Here is a 22165-nt window from a genome sequence, read left to right on the forward strand (position 1 = left end):
CGGGATAAAGGAATATAAGAGAGGCAAAGAAATGAGAACTGCGGCAGGAAGGATGATCCCTGCTCTCTCTTTCCTGCCCACCCCCCCCTGCAGAATGTGTTTCTTCAGCTCTGGGTGGGTGTCATGAGGTGCCTTGAGCAACCTCCCGCACCTCCCAGGTGGTGTTGACAGGGATGCCTGTCCAAAGCGACAGGTGGCTCCACAGTGCATGTGGGGCGTGGGACCCCATTTCCAGGGTGAGATGTCAAACTTGTCTTACTCAGGCCGTCGCTTGCGATGGTCACAGTCATCTCGCCTGACCTTGCGACGAATGTCACTCTGATGTCTCCTTCCACATGGCTAACACTTTTTCTTATTTACTGTAGCTACAGCAATATCATTCTGTCGTGCTGGGAGTTTTGGATTTGGATTTGTGGTGGGTTTTTTTTGTTGTGCCTCTTCCAAATGAACAATTGTGACAGCAAAATGCTTTGATAATTATCCCTTTTTACTACATGTGAAGGCTCCAAATGTTTTAGGAAATTATGGGGGTTTTTTGATCTTTAAAGTTCTGGTGTGTTCCATCCCATTTACAAAACAAAACAAAACAACATATGTGCAGGGTTGAGTTTTGCTAGATTTTAACAGACTGATTTCTCCAGTCAAAGCTTGAGTGTAAGCACGCCGGTTGTTCTTAATTACTGTATTGGCAGTACTAGTTGGTGCTTTATTTGGTGACTGATGCTGTTTCTAAGATCTCAGACAGTAAACAAGCAGAGATTTTAACAGATTAGGGAGGGGAACATACCCAGAAGTAGGTGTGAGATTTTGGGTTGTTTTTTTATTTTCCAAAAAGGAAATTTAAAAGTGCATCTAAAGATGTCCTGATGTGGATTTTTGTTAGCCAAACATCCTGTTGGTGATGATTTGGGAGACTGGTGCTTTCAGGGAAGCAATAGAAATTCCAGAGACGAATTAGCTGGATCCCGGGTCAGCACAACTGGCTTTGGGCTAATACATGCAGGAAACCTTTGGCAAAGCAAGGGACCACTGGATCCTATACCAGTGCTCCTGACCGCACATTTAAGACTCTTGAAATTCAGAGCACTCTCTTCTAGCCACGCAGATCTGTTGACCTACCTTCAGGACTTAAAAACTACGCTTGGCAGAGCACTAATGAGCAACATGCATAAATTAGCGAGGTGGACAGAGTGGCCCATTATTACCATCCCTTGATTCTCAGTGCTGTAGGAGACACAGTCAGGAGGGCTGCCCCAGCTTCAGAGAGAGCAGCTAGACAGATCTGCTTCACTTCTTTGCAAGGTTTCCTTTGTGATGTGAGTGTGCTTCCAAGTGTGAAAATAAATCATAGAGACGGTAGTGTAAAAAATAAATTTGGCAAGTAATAACAAGGCCACAGAAATATTTTTTAGCACTGAATAGGACAAGGAGTATCATGCAGATGAAGGAGGTCTGATAGGTGTTTCTAAGGCATCTGCAAGAAATCCCATTGGTGACTGGGTGATGTTTCTCCATGGATGGAAATCAAGTTTGTTCCCTCCTTCCTGAAACATTTTTGAATGCAAGGGAAAAGTGTGCTAATCTGGTAACGGTGGCCATTTAACCACCTGTGAAAAAGTGTTGATTTAAAAATACTATATGAGTATGGATTCTCTTTCTTTCATTGGGCAGCACTGTTTCTAAGTATTTATCTAGATAATTCTTATGGGAGGAAGCTAAATGAAATTTATTTCATAAAGCCTGCAGACATGCAGTTTTGCCTGCTGCTAGTGTTTAGGGAAGGGCTGGGTCTAACAACTGACAGTTGCAAAGCTTGTTCAACTTTGTATGTTTTTATCCTTTTCTGAACAAAACATTCAATGCTTGTTGGAAATAGCAGAATAATTTCCCTCAAATAATTGAATACTTGACATCCCAAAGGGAGACATATGCCCTTTAGCCAATGGGAAAACATTTCTTATCAGGAAAACACATTATGTTAAGTTTCAAAAAACCTGAAGAGTCAACTTAATTTAAATCTTACCCAATTTAAATCCTTGTATGAGAACTTTCATACAAAGTGATAGTTAATATAACCAGCCAAGTCCTCAGTCTGATTTTACCTTAGTGGGGCTGGAGCACAGATAGGGTGAAATCTTGACCCTTTATTTTGATGGCAAAAAGACCTCAGGATTTTGTTCTCACCTTTCTAAAGAAGAATATTGCCATCCTAAAGGTGTCTGTACTTTTTCCTGACCAGGAAGTAGGGCCACCTGTTGTTTAAGTAGAGGAGCATGAGAGCAAGCCCACGCAGCCAACTCGACCCAGTGAAGCCTGGAGGAGTGGAGCTGCTTGGCCACCAGCCTAATCGATGCTCTTGAAAAAGTTACGGGGTATTTATGGTGAAGAATAGGAATAGGAACAATGGAAACAATGGAACAATTTCTAATCTAATCTGTTGAAGATGTATTTCCTTGGATTTCTTAGTACAAAACATACCTTATGGCTATATGCAGTCTGCCCACAGAAGAAATTTTGCTCTTAAACCTTGCCTTGCTCATGAGCACTTGAGATCATAAACGCAGTGCTGCCTTGGTGAGAAAGTATTAAGGGGACCAATTCATGAAAAACCACAATACTCTGATTTCCTCTTTCTGTGGGGAGAGTGTATATGTTTTGATTCTACTTGTGCCTCTATGATTCTGTTTGACTTTAAATGGCGGCTTTGCCAGACTTTTCCGAGGCCCCGCGTCCAAGCTGGGTATCTTTCTGACTGCTGAACTAATGTAATAAGTGTGAACACGGAATTGTTGAAAATTGCCTTTTTGGTATGTACGAAAAGTAGGTAAGTGCTCTGTTGCCTAATTAATTACAAGTGGAAAGACTCTGCCTACCCACAGTTACTCAGTGCAGACTGAGCATTCACTGGGTGGAAAGCAGGTTGATTTCAATAGTGGAGAGAAAAGGAGTAGTTGCCCACACAGTCCAACCGATCTGCGCAAGGCCAGTAAAAACATTAAGTAACTCTTCCAGCTCATAGATGGTAGTCAAAGGTTCCTCTTTTTCAGAAATTATACGGCTGAGCCATTTCCTGAACTTTCAAGGGACACCTTGTATCCCAGTGTGCAGATGAAGCCACCAGAAATCTTTCAGATACTAGCAAACACGGTGAAACTGCAACAACATAAATTTCTGCCTGTGTAAATATCTTACTCAGTGACAAAACCTGGCCCTGTGATTCTCTAGAGGGGCAGTTCCCAGGTGGGGAGGTGGCAGCAAGTCTGGGGGAAGAGGGAAGGAAAATAAAGGGCAGGAAGAGAAAAGGAATGGCAGTCCCCAGGAAAAGAGGCTGAGGAACTGCACCCAGTAAAGCCCAGAACATTGCTTGCTTTTCAGGGGACACTATATTATAAATCAGCGTGGAAAACCACAGATGCTAGGAAAGATAGTGGGGTTTCTTTGTATTGCAGTAGTGTATTAGTAGTCTCTTCATGGATTTGGACCTCGCTGTACTTATTTTGCTTTGCAAACACAAACCAGCAAAAAAGGTGTAGCAAGGATCTTGTAATCTAAATGAAGAGATGCTTCATCGACATGCATGGCTGTAAAGCCAGGTACAAGTTAGCATATTGAATAGAAAAGCTAGCTTCTTGTATAACATAAATGCATCAGGATTCCTCATTGTTGTTAATGAAGATGCATGGTAACACAATCTGTATGGCCTCTGGGGTGTAGTAACAATTTTGATTTATAGAATATTTTCTCATGTTCCTTTATAAAAAAAATCCTTTCAATAGGAGAGGGTGCTCTGGAAGGTAAAAAACCCATAAATCTCAAACTTCATCTATTAGAAAGTAGTTTTAGAAAACAAAACCTGGATCTCGTGCTCAGTAACATTTTTGTCCCCAAATGAATTATTTAGTCCCTTTTCTCCTAGACAAATCAAATAGGTATCATACTTATTTACAGAATCACAGAATCACATGGGGACTCCAGGGACCTCTGGAGATCATCTAGTCCAAGCCCCCCTTCCAAAGCAGGTCCACCTAGAGCAGGTTGCACAGGAACCAGGCGGGTTTTGAATGTCTCTAGAGAAGGATACTCCACTACCCCCTGGGCAGCCTGTTCCAGTGCTCTGCCACCCTCAAAGTGAAGAAGTTCCTCCTCATGTTTAGATGCAACTTCTTATATTCAAGTTTGTGCCTATTTCCTCTTGTGCTATCCCTGGGCACCACTGAAAAAAAGACTGGCCCCATCCTCTTGACACCCACCCTTTAAGTATTTATAGGCATTGATCAGATCCCCCCTCGGACTTCTCCAGACTAAAAAGACCTAAGTCCCTCAGCCTTTCCTCATAAGAGAGATGCTCCAGGCCCCTAATCATCTTTGTAGTCCTCTGCTGTACCCTCTCCAGCAGTTCCCTGTCCTTCTTGAACTGGGGAGCCCAGAACTGGACACAGTACTCCAGATGGGGTCTCACCAGGGCAGAGTAGAGGGGGAGGATAACCTCCCTCGACCTGCAGGCCACACTCTTCCTGGTGCACCCCAGGATGCCGTTGGCCTTCTTGGCCACAAGGGCACATTGCTGGCTCATGGTCATCCTGTTGTCCACCAGGACTCCCCAGTCTTTCTCCTCAGAGCTGCTCTCCAGCAGGTCAGCCCCCAACCTGTACTGGTGCATGGGGTTATTTCTCCACAGGTGCAGCATCCTACACTTGCCTTTATTGAAGTACATCAGGTTCCTCTCTGCCCAACTTTTCAGCCTGTCCAGGTCTCACTGTATGGCAGCATAGCCCTCTGGCATGTCAACAACCCCTCCCAGTTTTGTATCGTCAGAAAACTTGCTGAGAGTATACTCCATCCCCTCATCCAGGTCATTCATGAATATATTGAAGAGGACTGGACCCAGTACTGACCCCTGGGGGACTCCACTTGTTACAGACTTCCAACTAGATTCTGTGACCCTAATAACAACCCTCTGAGCTCCGTCTTTCAGCCAGTTTTCAATCCACCTCACTGTCCATTCCTCTAATCCACACTTCTTAAGCTTACCTATGAGGATGCTGTGGGAGACTGTGTCAAAAGCCTTGCTGAAGTCAAGGTAGACAACATCCACCACCCTCCCCTCATCTATGCAACCAGTCATGCCATCATAGAAGGCTATCAGGTTACTCAGACATGACTTCCCCTTGGTGAATCCATGTTAACTACTTCTGACAGCTTTCTTTTCCTCCATATGCTGTGAGATGACGCCCAGAATGAGTTGTTCCATCATCTTTCCGGGGATGGAGGTGAGGCTGACTGGCCTGTAGTTTCCCGGGTCCTCCTTCTTGCCCTTTTTGAAGACTGGGATGACATTGGCTTTCCTTCAGTCCTCAGGCACCTTGCCTGTTCTCCAGGACCTTTTGAAGATAATGGAGAGCAGCTCAGCAATCTCTGCAATAGATTAATTCTTTGCAATATATATTCTCATAGACAGGAGCTTGTAGAGGGCTGTGTGGCATACCAATTTTTTTTTGAGATAACATTCTGTTAGGGGTGGCAGATTATCTTTACATATGTAAGCACCGAAGTGTACGCTTCAATGGAGTCAACTACTTAGTAGTTACCAAAATCTGCTTGAAGATACAGAGTATGACAGATGACCACCCATAATTACATTATACACAGGTATGCAGGGTGATCAAATATTTAACGTATCAATAATAAACCTTCTGAACAGGAAGGAAGAAAAGGTCATTCACATGAGCTTCAATCCCAGTGGATGCAGTGTCCTCATTTAATGTCATTGACCTGGCAAGACCTTACCCGACAATTTTGTCAGCTAAGGATACACAAGAGAGAATTTTTAATCACCAGCATAGTGCTCTGTTCCACATTTGTTAGTCTGACCAACAAGAGGAGCTGGATGCCCAGGTGAGAATCGTCATTGTGCAGATGTTGGGAGTGACTACTGTACTGCACAGGTGTGAGAAATCAATCAGAATTAGAGATACGAGAAGAAAGTGAAATCTGGAGAGCAAGGTACAGTGTGCAGGGAGTTCTGCACTAGAAAGTGGAGCATCTACACTGTTTCTGCAAGTAACCAGAACAAAGGTGAAAGACGTGAATATGTACATACTCATTTAATTTCCACGCTGGAAATTGCAGCTCAGCCCATGTCTCCAACAGAGTAGTCTTTATTTCACTTTTTAAATTTCCTCTGCTGAGAATACCAGTATTGCTGTAGCTTGTTTGCGTATGTGTTGCCAGAAAAACATGAAGGAAAAGTATGAATCAGAAGGGAACAGGGAAGGTAAAAAGCAGGGCCCTGTGCTCTCAAAGCTGAGTTGGAGGTTCTCAGTTACCCAGTTTTCTGCTCTGTTTAGAAGGGGACAAAAAAGAAAGAACAGACTCGGCATTGATGCAGCCTCCATCTGGAAGGGCTGTGAGGATGGCTGGTGCATTAGAGAGCCTGTGAATGATCACTGCTGTTCTGCCAGCTCTGGAAGGAGGGGACAAAATAAGATGCTCTTTCTCTACTAGACAAGGTTCAGCTCCCAGGCCTGAACTAGCGGGCATCAAACATATTTGGCATACAGGATTTCAGGAACTGTTCCTGCTTTCAGGAAGACATACAATGCTTTGTCTTCAGATCCAAAGAACAGACCTTTGTTCATGCACTTCATTGCACCTGCAAGTTCACTGAGAAGATATATTTTCCCCACTGCTTGAGGTTTACTTGTTTTCGTGGATTTTCACTTCAGGTCAGAAGAACATTGGGCTAAAGCAAAGTAATCTGATTTTATTTTTTTAAAGAAAAAAATTCAGCCTTGAATCAGCTCGTGGTCACTCAGTTATCTTTTATTATAATATGTAGATATGTGTGTTTATAAATATAAACATCTACATAGGAACTAAGGAAGCTAACCCTGCTGAGCAGCAGGTTGGACCAGGTAACCCCCACACATCTCCCTCCACAGCTGAGTTTTTCTATTACCCCCTATTCTATGATCATAGAATCATAGAATGGTTAGAGTTGGAAGGGACCTTAAAGATCATCGAGTTCCAACCCCCCTGCCATGGGCAGAGACACCTCCCACTAGAGCAGGTTGCTCAAAGCCCCATCCAGCCTGGCCTTGAACACTTCCAGGGAAGGGGCATCCACAACTTCCCTGGGCAACCTGTTCCAGTGTCTCACCACCCTCACAGTAAAGAATTTCTTTCTAATATCTAATCTAAATCCCCCCTCTTCTAATTTAAAACCATTACCCCTTGTCCTGTCACTACACTTCCTGACAAAGAGTCCCTCTCTGGCTCTCCTGTAGGCTCCCTTCAGATATTGGAAGGCTGCTATGAGGTTTCCCTGGAGCCTTCTCTTCTCCAGGCTGAACAACCCCAGCTCTCTCAGTCTGTCTTCATAGGAGAGGTGCTCCATCCCTCTGATCATCTTCGTGGCCCTCCTCTGGATCCGTTCCAACAGATCCATGTCCTTCCTGTGTTGAGGACTCCAGAGCTGGACACAGTATTCCAGGTGGGGTCTCATGAGTGCAGAGTAGAGGGGTAGAATCACCCCCTGTGACCTGCTGGCCACACTTCTCTTGATGCAGCCCAGGATGTGGTTGGCTTTCTGGGCTGCCAGTGCACATTGCCGGCTCATGCCGAGCTTCTCATCCACGACCACTCCCAAGTCCTTCTCCTCAGGGCTTCTCTCCAGCCATTCTCCGCCCAACCTGTATTTGTGCCTGGGATTGCCACGTCCCAGGTGCAGGACCCTGCACTTGGCTTGGTTGAACTTTATGCGATTTGCACGAGCTCACCTCTCAAGCCTGTCCAGGTCCCTCTGGATGGCATCCCTTCCCTCCAGCGTGTCGACCACGCCACTGAGCGGTCCTGATAACATAATGTGGCATGTTACCAAAGGAGGTGTTAGCATGGGCTTCAGCATCCAGAGCAGCCTTTGTATCGTTACCAAAGGAGGTGTTAGCATGGGCTTCAGCATCCAGAGCAGCCTTTGTATCGTGTTCAGCTCTCCTGAAGGGCTGGAATTGTTGATCATGTGGCCATGCATCTTTTGTGTGTTGCATGTGTTAGAAAAAAAAAATCTCCTAATCAGATTCAAACAACTGCTGTCATTTGTCACCTCAGAATCTATGGCAAAAGCTAAGGCCAAGTATCTCACCTAAGTCCGTCTGTCCAAACCAAGGGGAAGACAGAGAGCAATGAAACTGAATTTTGTTTAAAGTTACTGGAAGTATTTTGTCTATGTATAAAACGTCATTGCCTTACTGTCAAATGTTTCTAATAACAGGTTGAAACAAGCTCCACCGTTTTAGGAGAAATGTGAAATTTGTCTTTGTTAAATAGCAGCCCAGTAATTTGGTAGGGATATTACTGGTCCGGGAGCTGCTGTTGCCTATGCTTGGCATCCATACGCCTGGACGTAGTCATGCAGGAATAAGTTTGTCTCTGCTGAGAGGCTGGCCCAGGTTCTGGCTCTTAGAGCAGGATCTGCAGGTGATGCATGTTGTCATATGGCCATGAACTTTCCCAAAAGCAGGAATAAACATTTTTAATTGTGTAGGCAATGATAGTTAGCATGTAATTCCTTTGCTCTATTACACAATAGGTCCCTACGGTAAATTTTTCATAGATAATGATAAGGGTAAAATAGATGGAAAGTTTTGGTGTGTTTTTTTTTTTTTTTAGTGGCATTTCAGAGTTCTTTGAGCAACCTGGTCTAGTTGGTCACTGGACACCTAGTGGAAGGTGTCCCTGCCCACAACAAGGGGATTGGAGCTAGATGATCCTCAAGGTCCCTTCCAACCTAAACCATTCTATCATTCTCTGTTTCATCATAGGCTTAATTTATCGATTTTCTCTACCAACAGTGTGCTTTGCAGTCCCAGACCATCAGATCTGGGGGACATGCTGGATCATGTCATAGATACTTTCTGGCTCAGCTTCCTTTCCTTAGAAACCCAGCACAGAGGAACAGTGTGAAAGAGGAGAACGTAGTGTGTGCTCAGGTCTCAGCCCAGTGTGGAGCTGGAACACCACCCAGGACAGCACTGCCCTAGGAGCTGGAAAGTGCTCCCAGATCCCCCAGCATGAACACAGCTCAGGAGGATCAGGCAACTGTCTTGTTCTCATGTCTCAGGTTAACCCAGCTGATAACAGAGGTGATGGATAATTTTGGCAAGGCATGCCATAGTTCATATTGGTGCTTTTCCTAGTAGTCCCCAAAGCTCTTTCCCACTGCCAGAAGTTTGTTACATGTATATTCACGTTTGTGGTTCCACCACAGCCGGAGAGTCATGTTGTAATGCTGTTGGGTATTGCAAGGCAGCTCAACAGTTCAAGTAACTTTAGCTGGTCTCAGCGGGAATAAATGCTGTAGATAAAGTTGTGGTCGGAGATGTGCAGGGTATTTTGTTTGCTGACTGCCTGGGGTAGGGATGTAAGAGCATGGGAATGGCCGTACGGAGCCAGAGCTGAGGATCCCCTTGCCCGGGCTCTGCCTCCAGCAGCAGCCAGAGGTGGACACCTAGGCCAGACCCCAACAGGGATAACTTAGTGTGATCCTATTCCTGTCTGCTCCCAGAGCAATTTCCCACTGTCTTCAGCTCAGGCACTTTCTGAGCCAAATGTATTCAAACCATCTCTTATCTGTGTTTTGTTTACCCATGTGATTTTCCTATTTAATATGTGTGCTGTTTGTGTATGCTGCCAAATTCCTCCTTTCTTTCTTGACAAAAAGTGTAATTTCCAGTATAACATCACCTTAAAGTACACTGATTGAAGTAACTACTGCTAATAAGAGACTAGTACATATTTTCCTTTTATGATCGCCTTAAGTACTCCTTGATATGTTTAATGTCTAACATTCCTAAGGCAGATGTTTGCCTTTCATGAAACATTAATTAGAATCTAAGAATCAAAGAGAAGAAAAAAATACGTATGTATGTATGCATGTGCATCTGTTTATCTGTGAAGGGGAGACAGTAGAAACTGTGTATTAAAAAAAAAAGCAATAAGTAAATATTTGAGGGGAAGCCTTTATCAGGAGATTACACTGATCTGTATTATGCATATTAAAGCAACGAAACTACTGGTTTTATGTAGTATGATTTTGGCATCTCACTGCTATACTAGGTGAAGTTTTATAAACCATAATGAAAAATAATCTGTATCTTATTTCTTCACAATTTAATATGTTGTGTTTATAAGGATAGTTTCACCAATATCCTGAGTGAGAAGGTAACATTGTACAAGCTATCAGAAAATAAAACTGTGTTATGTGAAAAGCTACTACAAAAGAAAGTAATTGAGAGCTGGAAGCCAGGAAATGCGGTTCAATTCCCCTTTTCAAAAGCACACAGAGTACCCATATCACGCCTCTGAAACTTGAAGGTCTTAACAGAGAGAGGATATTTTATCTTAAGCGAGATTAGCTCCCTGAATGGGCCATGTGCTGCTGTGCACGTGTTCACTTGACTCAGAAATGTGCCAGAGGAGCCAAGCAAAGGCGTTGGGACTGTGTTCATCTCTGCTTGTGACTGTCCTTGGTGGGGAGCCACTCTGTGAGCTTTCATCAGTGCTACTGCTACTCTTTATGGGGGGGAGTGTAGTGGTAGGATGAGGAGTAGTTGTTTTAAACTGAAAGAGAGGAGATTTAGATTAGATATTAGGAAGAAACCATCCCTGGATGTGTTTAAGAGTCCTTTAGATGTGGTGTTGGGGGATATGATATAGGGAAGAACTTTGTAGTGTAGGGTAGATGGTTGGACTCGATGATCCCAAGGGTCTCTTCCAACCTGGACGATTCTATGATTCTATGATTCTAAGAACTTATTTACTGTGAGGGTGTTGAGGCACTGGAACAGGTTGCCCAGGGAAGTTGTGGATACCCCATCCCTGGAAGTGTTTAAGGCCAGGCTGGATGGGGCTTCGAGCAACCTGCTCTAGTGGGAGGTGTCCCTGCCCATGGCAGCGGAGTTGGAGCTCGATGATCTTTAAGGTCCCTTCCAACCCAAACGATTCTATGATTCTATGATTCTATACTGTCCTGCTTCACCCGAAGGAGGGCCAACAGCTGCCATGGGTTTGCAAGAGATCGACTGACATGCTTAGGGGCATGCTGTCCCATCAGTGGATCCTTTGGGCCAAGATCTTAAAAAATAATACAGAAAGCTCATATTTATTCACTTAAGAGCTCTAGTTTTTATAAATGTTAAGTGAGCAAAACCCATGATGTTTCTGCAGCCTGACTTCTGTTTGAATGCCAAGCGAATGCTAGAGATCCAAGGATTTTTGTCAACTGCTCATTACCATCTGAATGCAGACATGCTATATTCTAGTTTTCTGCTTTTATTTCCTTTGCCTGCACTTTTTGTTACTATGACGGAAAGGCTGGCCCAGAAACTTTTCATGTCTTACAATGATTCACATTGCTAAATTTATATATTATTTGTGTATTTGAATATTGTATATTTATATCCTTTTTCCCTTTAAAAACAAATTAAAACCGTAAGTATCTGGATGTCCAAAATTGGCTCAAGGGTGAGAGAGGAATGTTTGCCTGTTAGTTCTATCCCATATTGCCAAGGCACATTTTCACTTCCTAAGTATTTAAGATCTCCCAGTATTTGTTTTCAGCCTTTTGTTTTCAGTTTATCTATGTGCATATTATTTGTGCGTACACAAGAATCACAAGAAGAACCTTCATTGTGGAACAAAAGTTGAATTTTCCAGCTGTTCCTTGTGTTGATTGCTTATGTCCATGTTTTTGATTTCTTCATAAAAAATTTGAATTTCCATGGAAGCTGTGGCATTGGTGGTATCACAGCTAGTTGCCACTGAAAGGGGTGATGACACTTCCCTCCCCCTTGGCCATCCTCTTCCACGTGTCAGTGCAGGTACTTGGCAGACTCCACTATTTAGGGAGCTAAACCAGCAAAAACAAGCAAGCTGCCCAAGTCGTTTTTTGCAGAATTGGCTTTTTGTCATTGTGGGTCCCTGAGGTGGCTCAGGGCAGGATCAGACAAGTGCCCGTGCTGACACAATGGAAAACAACTGGAGCAAGACTGTCCTGGGACGCCAGCTTAGCCAAATCACATCCTTCAGTAGCCCAGTGCCTGAGAAACAGGAGGACCACGGCTGTCGTTATGGCACGCTGTGGTGTCATTGGGGCATGCTCTGGCCTGCCGAGCCTCTCATCCAGGCTGAGCAGATGCTGCACGGGGCTGAGCCAAAGACCCTGAGCTCAAACGGAGGGGCCACGGAAGAGTGAAGGTGGCAGTCACAAGGATGAAAATGCAACTCTGGGACACTGTTTGGGTTTGTATGACAAAAAGCAAAGCGGCGGCTGGCTGCGCATCACCGGCTTCGTGCTGACTGTCTCAGCCAGCTCTTGCCTGGCTTGCTGGGCTGCCAGCACTAGGAACCTCGTACTTTGGTGGCTGAAGGTAACACTGCATGTTTGCCGTGGGGTGAAAGCATGTCAGCAGGCTGTTTGTGGGGAGCAGCCACTGTGCAGCAACTCGTCACTACGTGGCACCTTGTCGGTGTGTTGCAGCACTGAACGCAGTTCAAAGCTTTAGTGAATGCACCCTGCTCCCTGGGCAGCTCTGCTCTGCTTATCACTAACAAAACACAGGGTTGGTATAAAAAAGACCTTCTACATGACCCTGGAAGTGTTCAAGGCCAGGCTAGATGGGGCTTTGAGCAACCTGGTCTACTGGGAGGCATCCCTGCCCATGGCAGGGGGGTCGGAACTTGATGATCTTTAAGGTCCCTTCCAACTCTAACCATTCTATGATCCTATGTGTTTTTAACAGTTTTACTGCATATGCCAAGCGCCTTTTGCAGTTTTTATGTAGGACGGAGGCAAAACGCCTACGAGGTCACGGGCAGAATTTGCAGAAAGGAAAAATAATCCTGCATTACCAGGGTTGTTACAATCCCTGTTGCATGCAGCGCAGATCAGGAGAACTTGATGGCCATCTACTGGCGAAGCCTCAGTCTTTGTTTTACTTTGCAGACTTTTTTTTTGCATCAGAGAGACAAGCACTTGGCCATGTATGAGTTGCAGAGATGCATGTTTTCACTTCTAGCTGGAAATAACACAGCTGAAGTTCTGTAAATTGCCCTCAGTACTCACACTGATTTCATTCATTTTGTCCTGTGAGCAGTACTGACTACAGGTGTTGCAGCTGCTTATGGAGGCAACCAGCAGTCTCCCAGGATTTCTGTTCGTGTAACAGTTTCTACACTAATACAGAAATCACACTGTTTTTAGAAATAACAAACTGCAAATAAATGAACATCAAGCTGACCGGTCAGAACTCAGTTTTCTTTGTTAATTTATCTTTCAGACTTGATGTACCAGCAGTAATTCAATGCATCCTGCAGTTCCGCTGGGATGTTGCGTATGGTGTCAGTCCAATTGCTACACCCCACCTTGAGCCTTAAAGGCTGCCTGAGATCTTGGCTGTTAACAGGAGAACTGGCAGCTCCTCCTCTGGGTGCCCTGGCAGCTTCCCAGCAGGAAGACCTTCTTCCAGGTCTTCACTCTGGGCCGTCTGTGAGGGACACCTACAGACAAAAAAGGCTGCTATGATATGTTTATATGTGTGTGTGTGTGTATTTTTAGATTTATTTTATATGATTTTAAAAAACACTCTAAGCAAAACCAAAAAAAAAAAGTCCCTAAAAAAAAAGTATCTGTGAGTTCCCAGTCATTTCCATTCTCAAAGTGTCCACCATGGTGCCATCAAACAGTAGTTTCTGTAGTCCTGTGCTGAGCAGAGCCACGTGGCAGAACCCCCGTGGCTTTTAAAAGGCACAAACCACAGTTTTGAGGACTTTGGTTTTTTAATGTTTCTCCATGTGGTCGGTGAGGGTGTTTTGAAGAAATTGCTTGAGAAATTGGAGGATGTCTCTCTACTGCTACATGGCCAAGGGAAAGACTGTCAGCAAATCAACTGAAAGTTCCTGTGTGAGGGACTAACCTCAGGAAGCTCAAAAAAAGCATCTCTGTGCTCTTTTTAAGGCTTCCTGTGGTATCTCCATGTAAAACGTCAACCGGCTTGTGTGTGGCTAAAACAAAGCTGGTGGTATCGGTTAGGGTCCAGCTCCTATTCCACCAGTGAGCATGTCTGCGCCATGGGGACCCCCCCAGAGCCACGGGGGTTAGAATGGCAGAGGAAGACCACCTTGGAGGTGTGCTCTCACTTGCCACGAGTCCCTTCTGCTAGCTAGTTTGTCATTTAGCCTGTGCTGCTGAAAAGGGAAGGCATGAGCTTACATTTGCTGGTTCCAGCTAACGGGGACATTTCTCTTCATCATGCTGAGCAAGCAATGGCTGTGAAGCTCGTGGGGGACAGTGGCAATGTGTGGCACCTTCTGTGACTTATTCGCTTATTTTCCCTGGTGTGGAATAGGTGGGATGCTTCTCCTTTTAGAAAGAGGGAAAAAATGCTGTCAAGAAGCAGCAACGTTAACGGTGTGCCGCCTTCGCAGCACTGCTTTATGCCACCCTCTCCTGTATAAATACCTGGGAATGCACAGCACAGTTCCCAGCAGTGAGGTCATTTTCTTGTACGTGACAAATAGCTTTTTACAAGGTGCTGACTCTGCTCAAGGTTTGTGTCTCGAGGCTGGAAATTGCAGCACCATTATAGGCGTGATCCTCCTCCCATTTAAACGAGCTGTACTATCCAGGATCTGAACACCTCGTTACAAAATAGGCTTTTAAGACGGCTCATAAATCACATGCAGCAAAAATGGTGCACAAATATTTATTTTTAAAGATAAAGATTTTCTGGTCTTGAGCACTAGATTTTGTACCTTCAATATTGAGCTTTAAGATTTGATTTACATGTTTGCTTTTTATTTTAGCTGGTGGGATGTTGGAAAAAAAAAACCCACTGGAGTAGCAAGACTGTTCTCAGTAGGTCATCTAACCCAAGACTTTTATTTGCCATGAGATACAGATGCTTAAATGCAATTCCTAAGCCATCTCTGTGACAGCTAAACATATCTGTATTCTTGCCACATAGTGAAAGTGCAGATATCTTACTCTCTTGGGGACTACTTTTTGCTAGTTAATGTCGATATTACAGTCCTCTGTCCATTTCTTCCTCTATTTCAGAAATTCCCCGCATGCCCATTTACATACATTGTATTATAGGCAAAAATAATTAATCTGGAAAATCTCTTTGCCTGAAGGTGAAATATGAATATAAAGTGTTAAGAGAAAAAGAGAGCTGTCAGAGAGTACTCAATTTTTTTAAAAATAGTGTACTAGCTTCTCAGCAGATGCATCAACATCGGTGCTTCTCTGGAATTACTTTCTTTGTATCTTAGCTTCCCCAAAGGTTCGTGCTTCCTTCTTTTCGTGGTCAGATTCACTTTCTTTTCCTCCAATTCATTCTCATTTGATAGTCACAATTTTTTTCAGGAGAACTGGGAACTTGCATCTTATGAATTTAAAGGCGCTGGCTGATGAATCTTTAGATCACTTGAGGGGAGACCTTATCACTCTCTACAACTACCTGAAAGGAGGTTGTGAGGTTGTAGAGTGGCGGGGGTCGGTCTCTTCTCCCAAGTCACAGGCGATAGGACAAGAGGAAATGGCCTCAAGTTGCGCCAGGGGAGGTTCAGATTGGATATTAGGAAAAATTTTTACACTGAAAGGGTTATTAAGCACTGGAACAGGATGTCCAGGGAAGTGGTTGAGGCACCATCCCTGGAGGTATTTAAAAGATAGGTAGACATAGTGCTTAGTGACATGGTTTAGTGAGGGTTTTTTGTCAGAATTAGGTTGATGGTTGGACTAGATGATCTTAAAGGTCCCTTCCAACCTAGACAATTCTATGATTCTATTCTATGATTCTGTGATCATTTATCTTGAATGTCAATAAACCCAGGAATGTGGGTGAAGCAGCAGAAACTTGAAGGCCAATGTTGTTCCAGTCCTTAAAGTAGCTAAACAGGCTAGTATAGCTGTGGGTGAACATGACTGCAGTGCAGTATAACCATAATGGGGTTTATAAGGAGATAATTAATAACAATTTATAGCTGGGTATACTATAATTAATGAGAGTTGATGAGGGTTTGGATCTTGGCATACCGGCTTCATAATAGTTTATGATACAAATTTATCCAGCCGTTGTAGTAGCAGGCTTTCTTTAAGTATTAGACTTGGTATTTATAAAATAAAGCAAAATGACTTTTTTATTTGCTTAAAATTGGGATAACTGATAGGCCTTAGGATGTTGCTGTAAATGGAGTATCTTTCGCTGAGCAAAGGCATTTCTGTGGGGATTGTTCACCGGCCCCATGCTAATAAACTTTTTTATTTATCAGTGGTCTGAAAGAAAATTTATTGACTTGCAGGTGATAGATTGAGAATTTTTAAATAAGTAATTGGAAAAATCGCTGCTGCAGGGTGATATGGATCTCTTAGCAATCTGTATGCAAGCAAACAACAGGTGTTTGACCAAATACGAGGATCCATAGTCCAAGTCTGCGTACTGAGAACACTTTTTCATAAAAGATTTCAGGATTTTTATCCATTTCAACTTGTCAAAGAGAAATTATGGAGGCTACATATAAAGTTGTTTAGAAAGCAGGGTTCAGTGAGCTTGGATCTGGACACATGTAAAATAGAAATAAAACTCAGATAAAGTCAACCTATTCCATTATTGGAGCGGTATTTCAAGCATCGTGGCATTTTTTCTGGCAATAAGCACTTCTAAATCAAGACCTGAATTGTTTCATACTGCAAAATGTGCTCTAGTTCAAGCACAAATTGGTTCAAATCTGTGCTGTGGACTATGCTGTAGAAAAGGAAATATTTAATTAATTGTTAAGGTCACTTCTGTCACAGTGATACGTTACTGCTGATCATCTGGGGCCCGGGATATACACCATGCTCTTGCTTCATTTTTTTGCTTCTGTTCTTTTTTTTTCAGTTCAATTTCACCGTTCAGTATTGAGAGCACAAGGCGTCAGAGAAGGTCTGAGTCTCCAGACTCCAGGAAGCGGCGCATCCATCGGTGTGACTTTGAGGGGTGCAACAAAGTATACACAAAAAGTTCCCACCTGAAGGCTCACCGGAGGACACACACAGGTAAGGCTTTGCTGGCACCATGTACCACGGTTAAGACAAGCAGGTTCCTTTCTCTCTAATTTAGAACATACTGAACTCATCATCCTACACTTAAGAGCCAAAGGCCTGTACCTGAACAACGGAGGTGTCTGTGAGTGCATCAGCATTGACATTCTGCTGCAGATCAAGAGCGTGACTTTTGAATTCAGCTTCCCTGTCATCCCCGCTTGGCAGCACAAGAGCGGTGTCAGCACAAACCAGACTCCTTTCAGACGAAACTAAACAGAAAAGCAGCCTTCAGGAACACACCTACTGTGCTTCAGCAAGCAATTGCTTGGGAAACCCTCAAGAAGAGCATATAATGAAGAGCATGGATCTTCAGCACCATTTTTTTTCAGTCTAAACACCTGCTCCGATTGAGCCACTACTTGCTTTTGCAGATGTAGCCTTTGAATGCTAGGTGCCACTAAATGCCTTCAGTTCAATTCCAGTCTTAAATCAAGAGGTTGATATTTCTTTCTGGAGGCTTTCAGAATCACCTACCACATCCTGCAGAGGGAAGTCAGTCTCTTTATGAGAATAGGTCGCTCTAGGTCCCTACAATAGAGATGCAAGAGAGCTGGGTCTCATTCAGCGATGATAATACTTAACACTTGGTCAATACCTGTTGTCCTGATTGACCCTATGGGCTGTTACTAGTCTACATGACAGGCATGCAAGGGTAACTGAAGCAGTGATGTATAATTGTTGTAATTTTATTGTGGATAATACTCAGGAGCAGCAATTTGAAGTCATCAAGACCAATTTAAAAGGGGATCGCTTGGATGGCTAGAAAGGCAGTGGACAGAACGCTCTGAGTTTCAGTGCTGTTCCCTGCTTGGCTGCTGATTTGCTGAAATTAAGTTTATTGATCTTTCTACTCTTAATGTACTTGAGCGTTCTTGTAACTCCTTGGAGAAAAGATGGTGTTTGTCCAGAATGTAGCACAATGTTGTTCTTTGCTGAGAATCTGCTGGTGCTTTCTGTGGTGTGATGTACTCTAAAGAGTATGAGACATTATTTAAAAAAAATAAGTGATGGCTTCTCCATTTCAAATGGGGCCACATCTCCATCACTCTTTCCAATACGTCTCTTGGTTGGTAGGACTTTTGTTGAGAGGAATACTGAACAAGGCTCCATCCTAATATCCCCTACTAAACCAATTTCTGTAAGGTAAGAGTCCCTTCCTTAAACAGGGGAAATGTTCTGGTGATCTGGGAATTTCATTACACTTCCCCTCCAGCCCAATTATTGTAGTTCCTTCATATCTTTCCATTAGTGCTTGTGCCTTCTCCTCTCTCTTAATTTATCATGTCTTGTCTTAATTTTATTTTTTTCTCTTCCCTGTTCTTTCCCATCTTCAATGTGGTCTTTAATCCCTACCCTTCCGATATATTCTGTACCCTTTCACCTTGTTCTCTGTCATTCTTGTTTTACTTCTTTTATCCCAATCCCTAAATCTAATCTCTGTCCTTTTGCTTCTCCCTGTCTTGCTTTCTAAGTTATTTCCCTTTTCCTGCCTGTACCACCTTTTGAGCATTATATGGCTGTAGCAGATCAGAAGGCAGAGAGCCCTGCAGAGGTGTGAAACTGGTAAATTTTTTGGTTTGAACCAAAAATACCACTTATGTGTTTATACCACAGGGAGGTCACTTTTCTAGCCTGCAAGAGTGACAACCAGCGCAGGAGTGTAAGCAAGCACTGTGTAAGGAGCTGAGTTACAAAACTAGATGTGAACAACCTCAGCAGTGTCACACCCAAGCTAGCCCAGAAATATACAGAAGGCTCTTCTCTGCCATGACATTTTAAATCACTGATAATCAGTTTTGTGATGAGTCTGTAATTCATTAGTGATCTCATGGCAGACCAGCGCTTGCAGGTAACACACCCAAATCAGTGTTCTTGTCTGCACCGCTGAATCTCAGGCTGTGCACTTGGGGTGCTCAAAACCAGGCACTGAAGACCTGAAATGGTGCTGGTATTTACAGCTTTTGCAGCTGTAACTCTCCGGCAGCATGAAGGGAGTTTTAGTACCTGCCGTAATCACAGGATCCATCTCCCCAGCCTTGGTTCCCTGGCAGCTGGGTGTCTAGGCTATGCTATCTGTCTGGGATCTCTGGGTAGTCACTGAAGAGGGATTGGCACCTCTGGGGCACATTATTCCCTCTTCAAGTAGACCCAGGGATTGGCTTGCGAAGGTGCTTCTCTCTCAGTGCTGAATACAGAGGAAGCCCAGATACCTACCTGTTAGCTGACTGACATGAATCCCCACCCCAAAAGGCAGCTGCCTGAAATATTTTGCAGTCATGTTGGATGTTGGTTTATTCCTTCAGGGGGAAAAAAGAAAAAAAAAATCAAATAAAACCCCTTCATTAAATGGTCAGCTGTTAGCTGCTTTATATTGTTGTGTCTTCATGCCTGCTGCAATATAAGAGGTGTAGTCTAGAATGAAGGTGAACACTGAATTTAGCCAGCAGATCCAGTGAGAAAAATCTGTATCGTGCTGTCAAAATTAAATATGTTTTACAGAACACTCTTAGGTCTTGGTAAGAAGTTGGTATATTCTGACTTTACATATAACACTGACCATGAGCGTACTCTATGTACTAATCTCATTTTACATTTTTTATCTTGGCCTTTACTTTTGCTTTAGGGAAGAGAAGTTAATTATTCACATATGACCCACAGTAATTAGCGTGCACTTTTGGATAAGTATAAATGAAGTATGACAGCTATGCACGCAAGGGTGAGCAAGTTTCAATAGGAAACTTTCTGAGAAAAGATCATAGAAACTCAGCATTGCATAATCTGAACTATTTTATTTTTTTTTTAGACAGGCTGATCATGCTGACAGTTGTTCACCTAAGCAGGATGTGTTTGAGAACTATTTTTTTTGTTGTTTTCATTTACTATATATGCATAGCCACTAAAACACTTGCAGTCATTTGGATACAGAGGGAAAAACAATGCGGTATTTTGACAGGATGAACAACTTTGTTGGTTGGAAGGTATACTTCTTTTAATCTTAATTAAAAATGGAAACAAAATATTATAGATGGTAACAGCTGTATTTAGTTCTCTTCAAGTAACTCCTAGGTTTTTTAAGCATGCTATCATTTAGCTCCTCGGTGCTTCCCACCAGTGTCCTCAAAACGTAGTGTACTGGTGTGGGCATGGAGTCCACTGGGGGGCGAGCTTGAATTATGTATCATCTCCCAACCAGAAAAACTGGGAGTGAAACCTGTAATCGTTAGAGCATTTCATAAATCACAAGCGCTGGTATTAAATTTCTCTTTCTAGTATCAGCTTCTTGTTGTTGTTTTGCCAAATCGTCAAATAAAGCTATCAGGAGGTATCGGGTGTGATGGAGAGCCTTCGGGGCTCGCAGGCAATCTCGCAGCTCAGGTTTATCAACTCTTTCCTCAAGGAGAAACTGTGAGAAATTGGCTCACCGGAGTTGTGTCGAGTTAGTTTCTGCTTCGGTGAACTTAAAGAAAATTACTAATGTGTGACTCCACCAGTGAGTAATCTTTAAAAATGGGGAAAACTGGCAGCCCTGGGTTGCGTTCCTGGTCTGTGTCTGTCTGCGTTGCGCTCGGCGTAGGTTCTGCTGTCAGCCCCAGGAATGGGGAGAGCTGTCACTCCTGTTCCCAGTGAGGTCTGTGCCCATACAGCCCTGGTGGGGCTCAGCTGCTTTAGTTTGCTGCTTTTACTTCGAAGATGGAAACAACCGTAGCATTATTTTATATGTAACAGCTATTTCAGGCCTTTTAGGTGGTACTAAAGTTGCCATTGACACTTCCAGTAGGACGGCTGAGCATTGCAGACCAAGTAACGCTGGTTCCTTCTACTGTGGGTCTTTTTTCCCCCATCAAAATTTCATTCTCAAAATATTTAAATTTATCTTAATGGATTCCTGTTTCCTTTTCTACTAGCCCTGGTTTGTGAAAGATCTACAGACCCTGTTCCCTCTGAAGAGAGATGATGAAAATCTGATAAGTTTTATGTAAATCAAAGAGTCAAATCATGCCTTCTGTTGAGAGGCTGGTATGGTTTATAAAAACTAGACTTTAATAGCTGATCTGTGAAGTTGGTGAAACTGGAAATCATGGCTCTGTGAAAGCTGTAAAATGCATTAGATAATTTCACTACTTTGGCAAAAAGCAGGCAGATATTTTCATGCCATAAAATTGAGGACATACATCTTGACCACCTCTCCAGTTGGCTGGATGTTTCTGAAATGTCAATGGAAAGCTGCAAAGCAGCCAAAAATGTTTGCCATTTCCCTGCAAAATTTCACTTGTCGTTATTTTTCAATCACCTGTAGCTATAATGAAAATAGGTTCATAAGCTAGATATGGTGAAGGCAGCAGGATAAAGCCTTACAGTCTTGAAGGCAGTAAAGTCTCTGGTGAAATAATACATTTCATTATAGCCCCAATCAGCATGTTAGTTGAGGATAAAGGGTGTGTATGGAAGGACAAGAGGACAGAGGAGTCTGCTTTAGGGAGAGAGAAGAGGGCAAACATTCAGGAGGACCCTTGTCCTAGTTGCTGTAGCAGTGCGAAGGAGACATGAGAACATGAAAACACCTTTTGGATAGGTGAAATTATCATAGAAAAAACATACAAACCCTTTTTTATTCATATCAATTTCAGTTGGCTTGTAAATGCATTAAATAATGAAAAGCATAATTATCAAAAGATGGCAGGTTCTGTCTGCCAACAGAGACACCACGTGGCAGTGGCTGCTGGCTATGGGTGATGTCCCATGTCATGCATGTGGTGGTGCACCCGATCATGGATAAACTGTCCCACTGGCCGACCATGTGGCTAACAGCTACTTTCACTTTTCATCCACAGGCTATTTAGTCTGCAATTCCTAGTGTGCGATATTCTATTTTAACCTGAATCGTGGACCTGTTGGTATCAAAGCTAACCTTTGCATATCATGGTCCAGTTTTCATAGCCATCATCTGTCTCCTCTTAAAAGGGGAGAGCATGTAAATTTGAGGCTTGTTATGTAAATCGAAGAAGCAAATTATGCTGTCTG

General features: G+C 43.3%; 1 protein-coding gene across 4 annotated transcripts in view; it reads left to right on the forward strand.

Moving 5' to 3' along the window:
* Positions 1–22165, forward strand: part of KLF12 (KLF transcription factor 12) — a 256454-nt gene that overhangs the window by 218469 nt on the left and 15820 nt on the right. For 3 of the 4 annotated variants that reach the window (XM_074146471.1, XM_074146638.1, XM_074146555.1), the window contains one exon: positions 16938–17095. In XM_074146471.1, coding sequence (XP_074002572.1) covers positions 16938–17095 — 158 coding nt within the window. Of the gene's footprint in view, positions 1–3675; positions 3683–16937; positions 17096–22165 lie in introns of all 4 variants that reach the window. The other variant, XM_074146717.1, reaches the window with a different exon arrangement.

The sequence above is a fragment of the Numenius arquata genome, chromosome 1, assembly GCF_964106895.1.
Source record: "Numenius arquata chromosome 1, bNumArq3.hap1.1, whole genome shotgun sequence".
NCBI classification, from domain to species: domain Eukaryota; kingdom Metazoa; phylum Chordata; class Aves; order Charadriiformes; family Scolopacidae; genus Numenius; species Numenius arquata.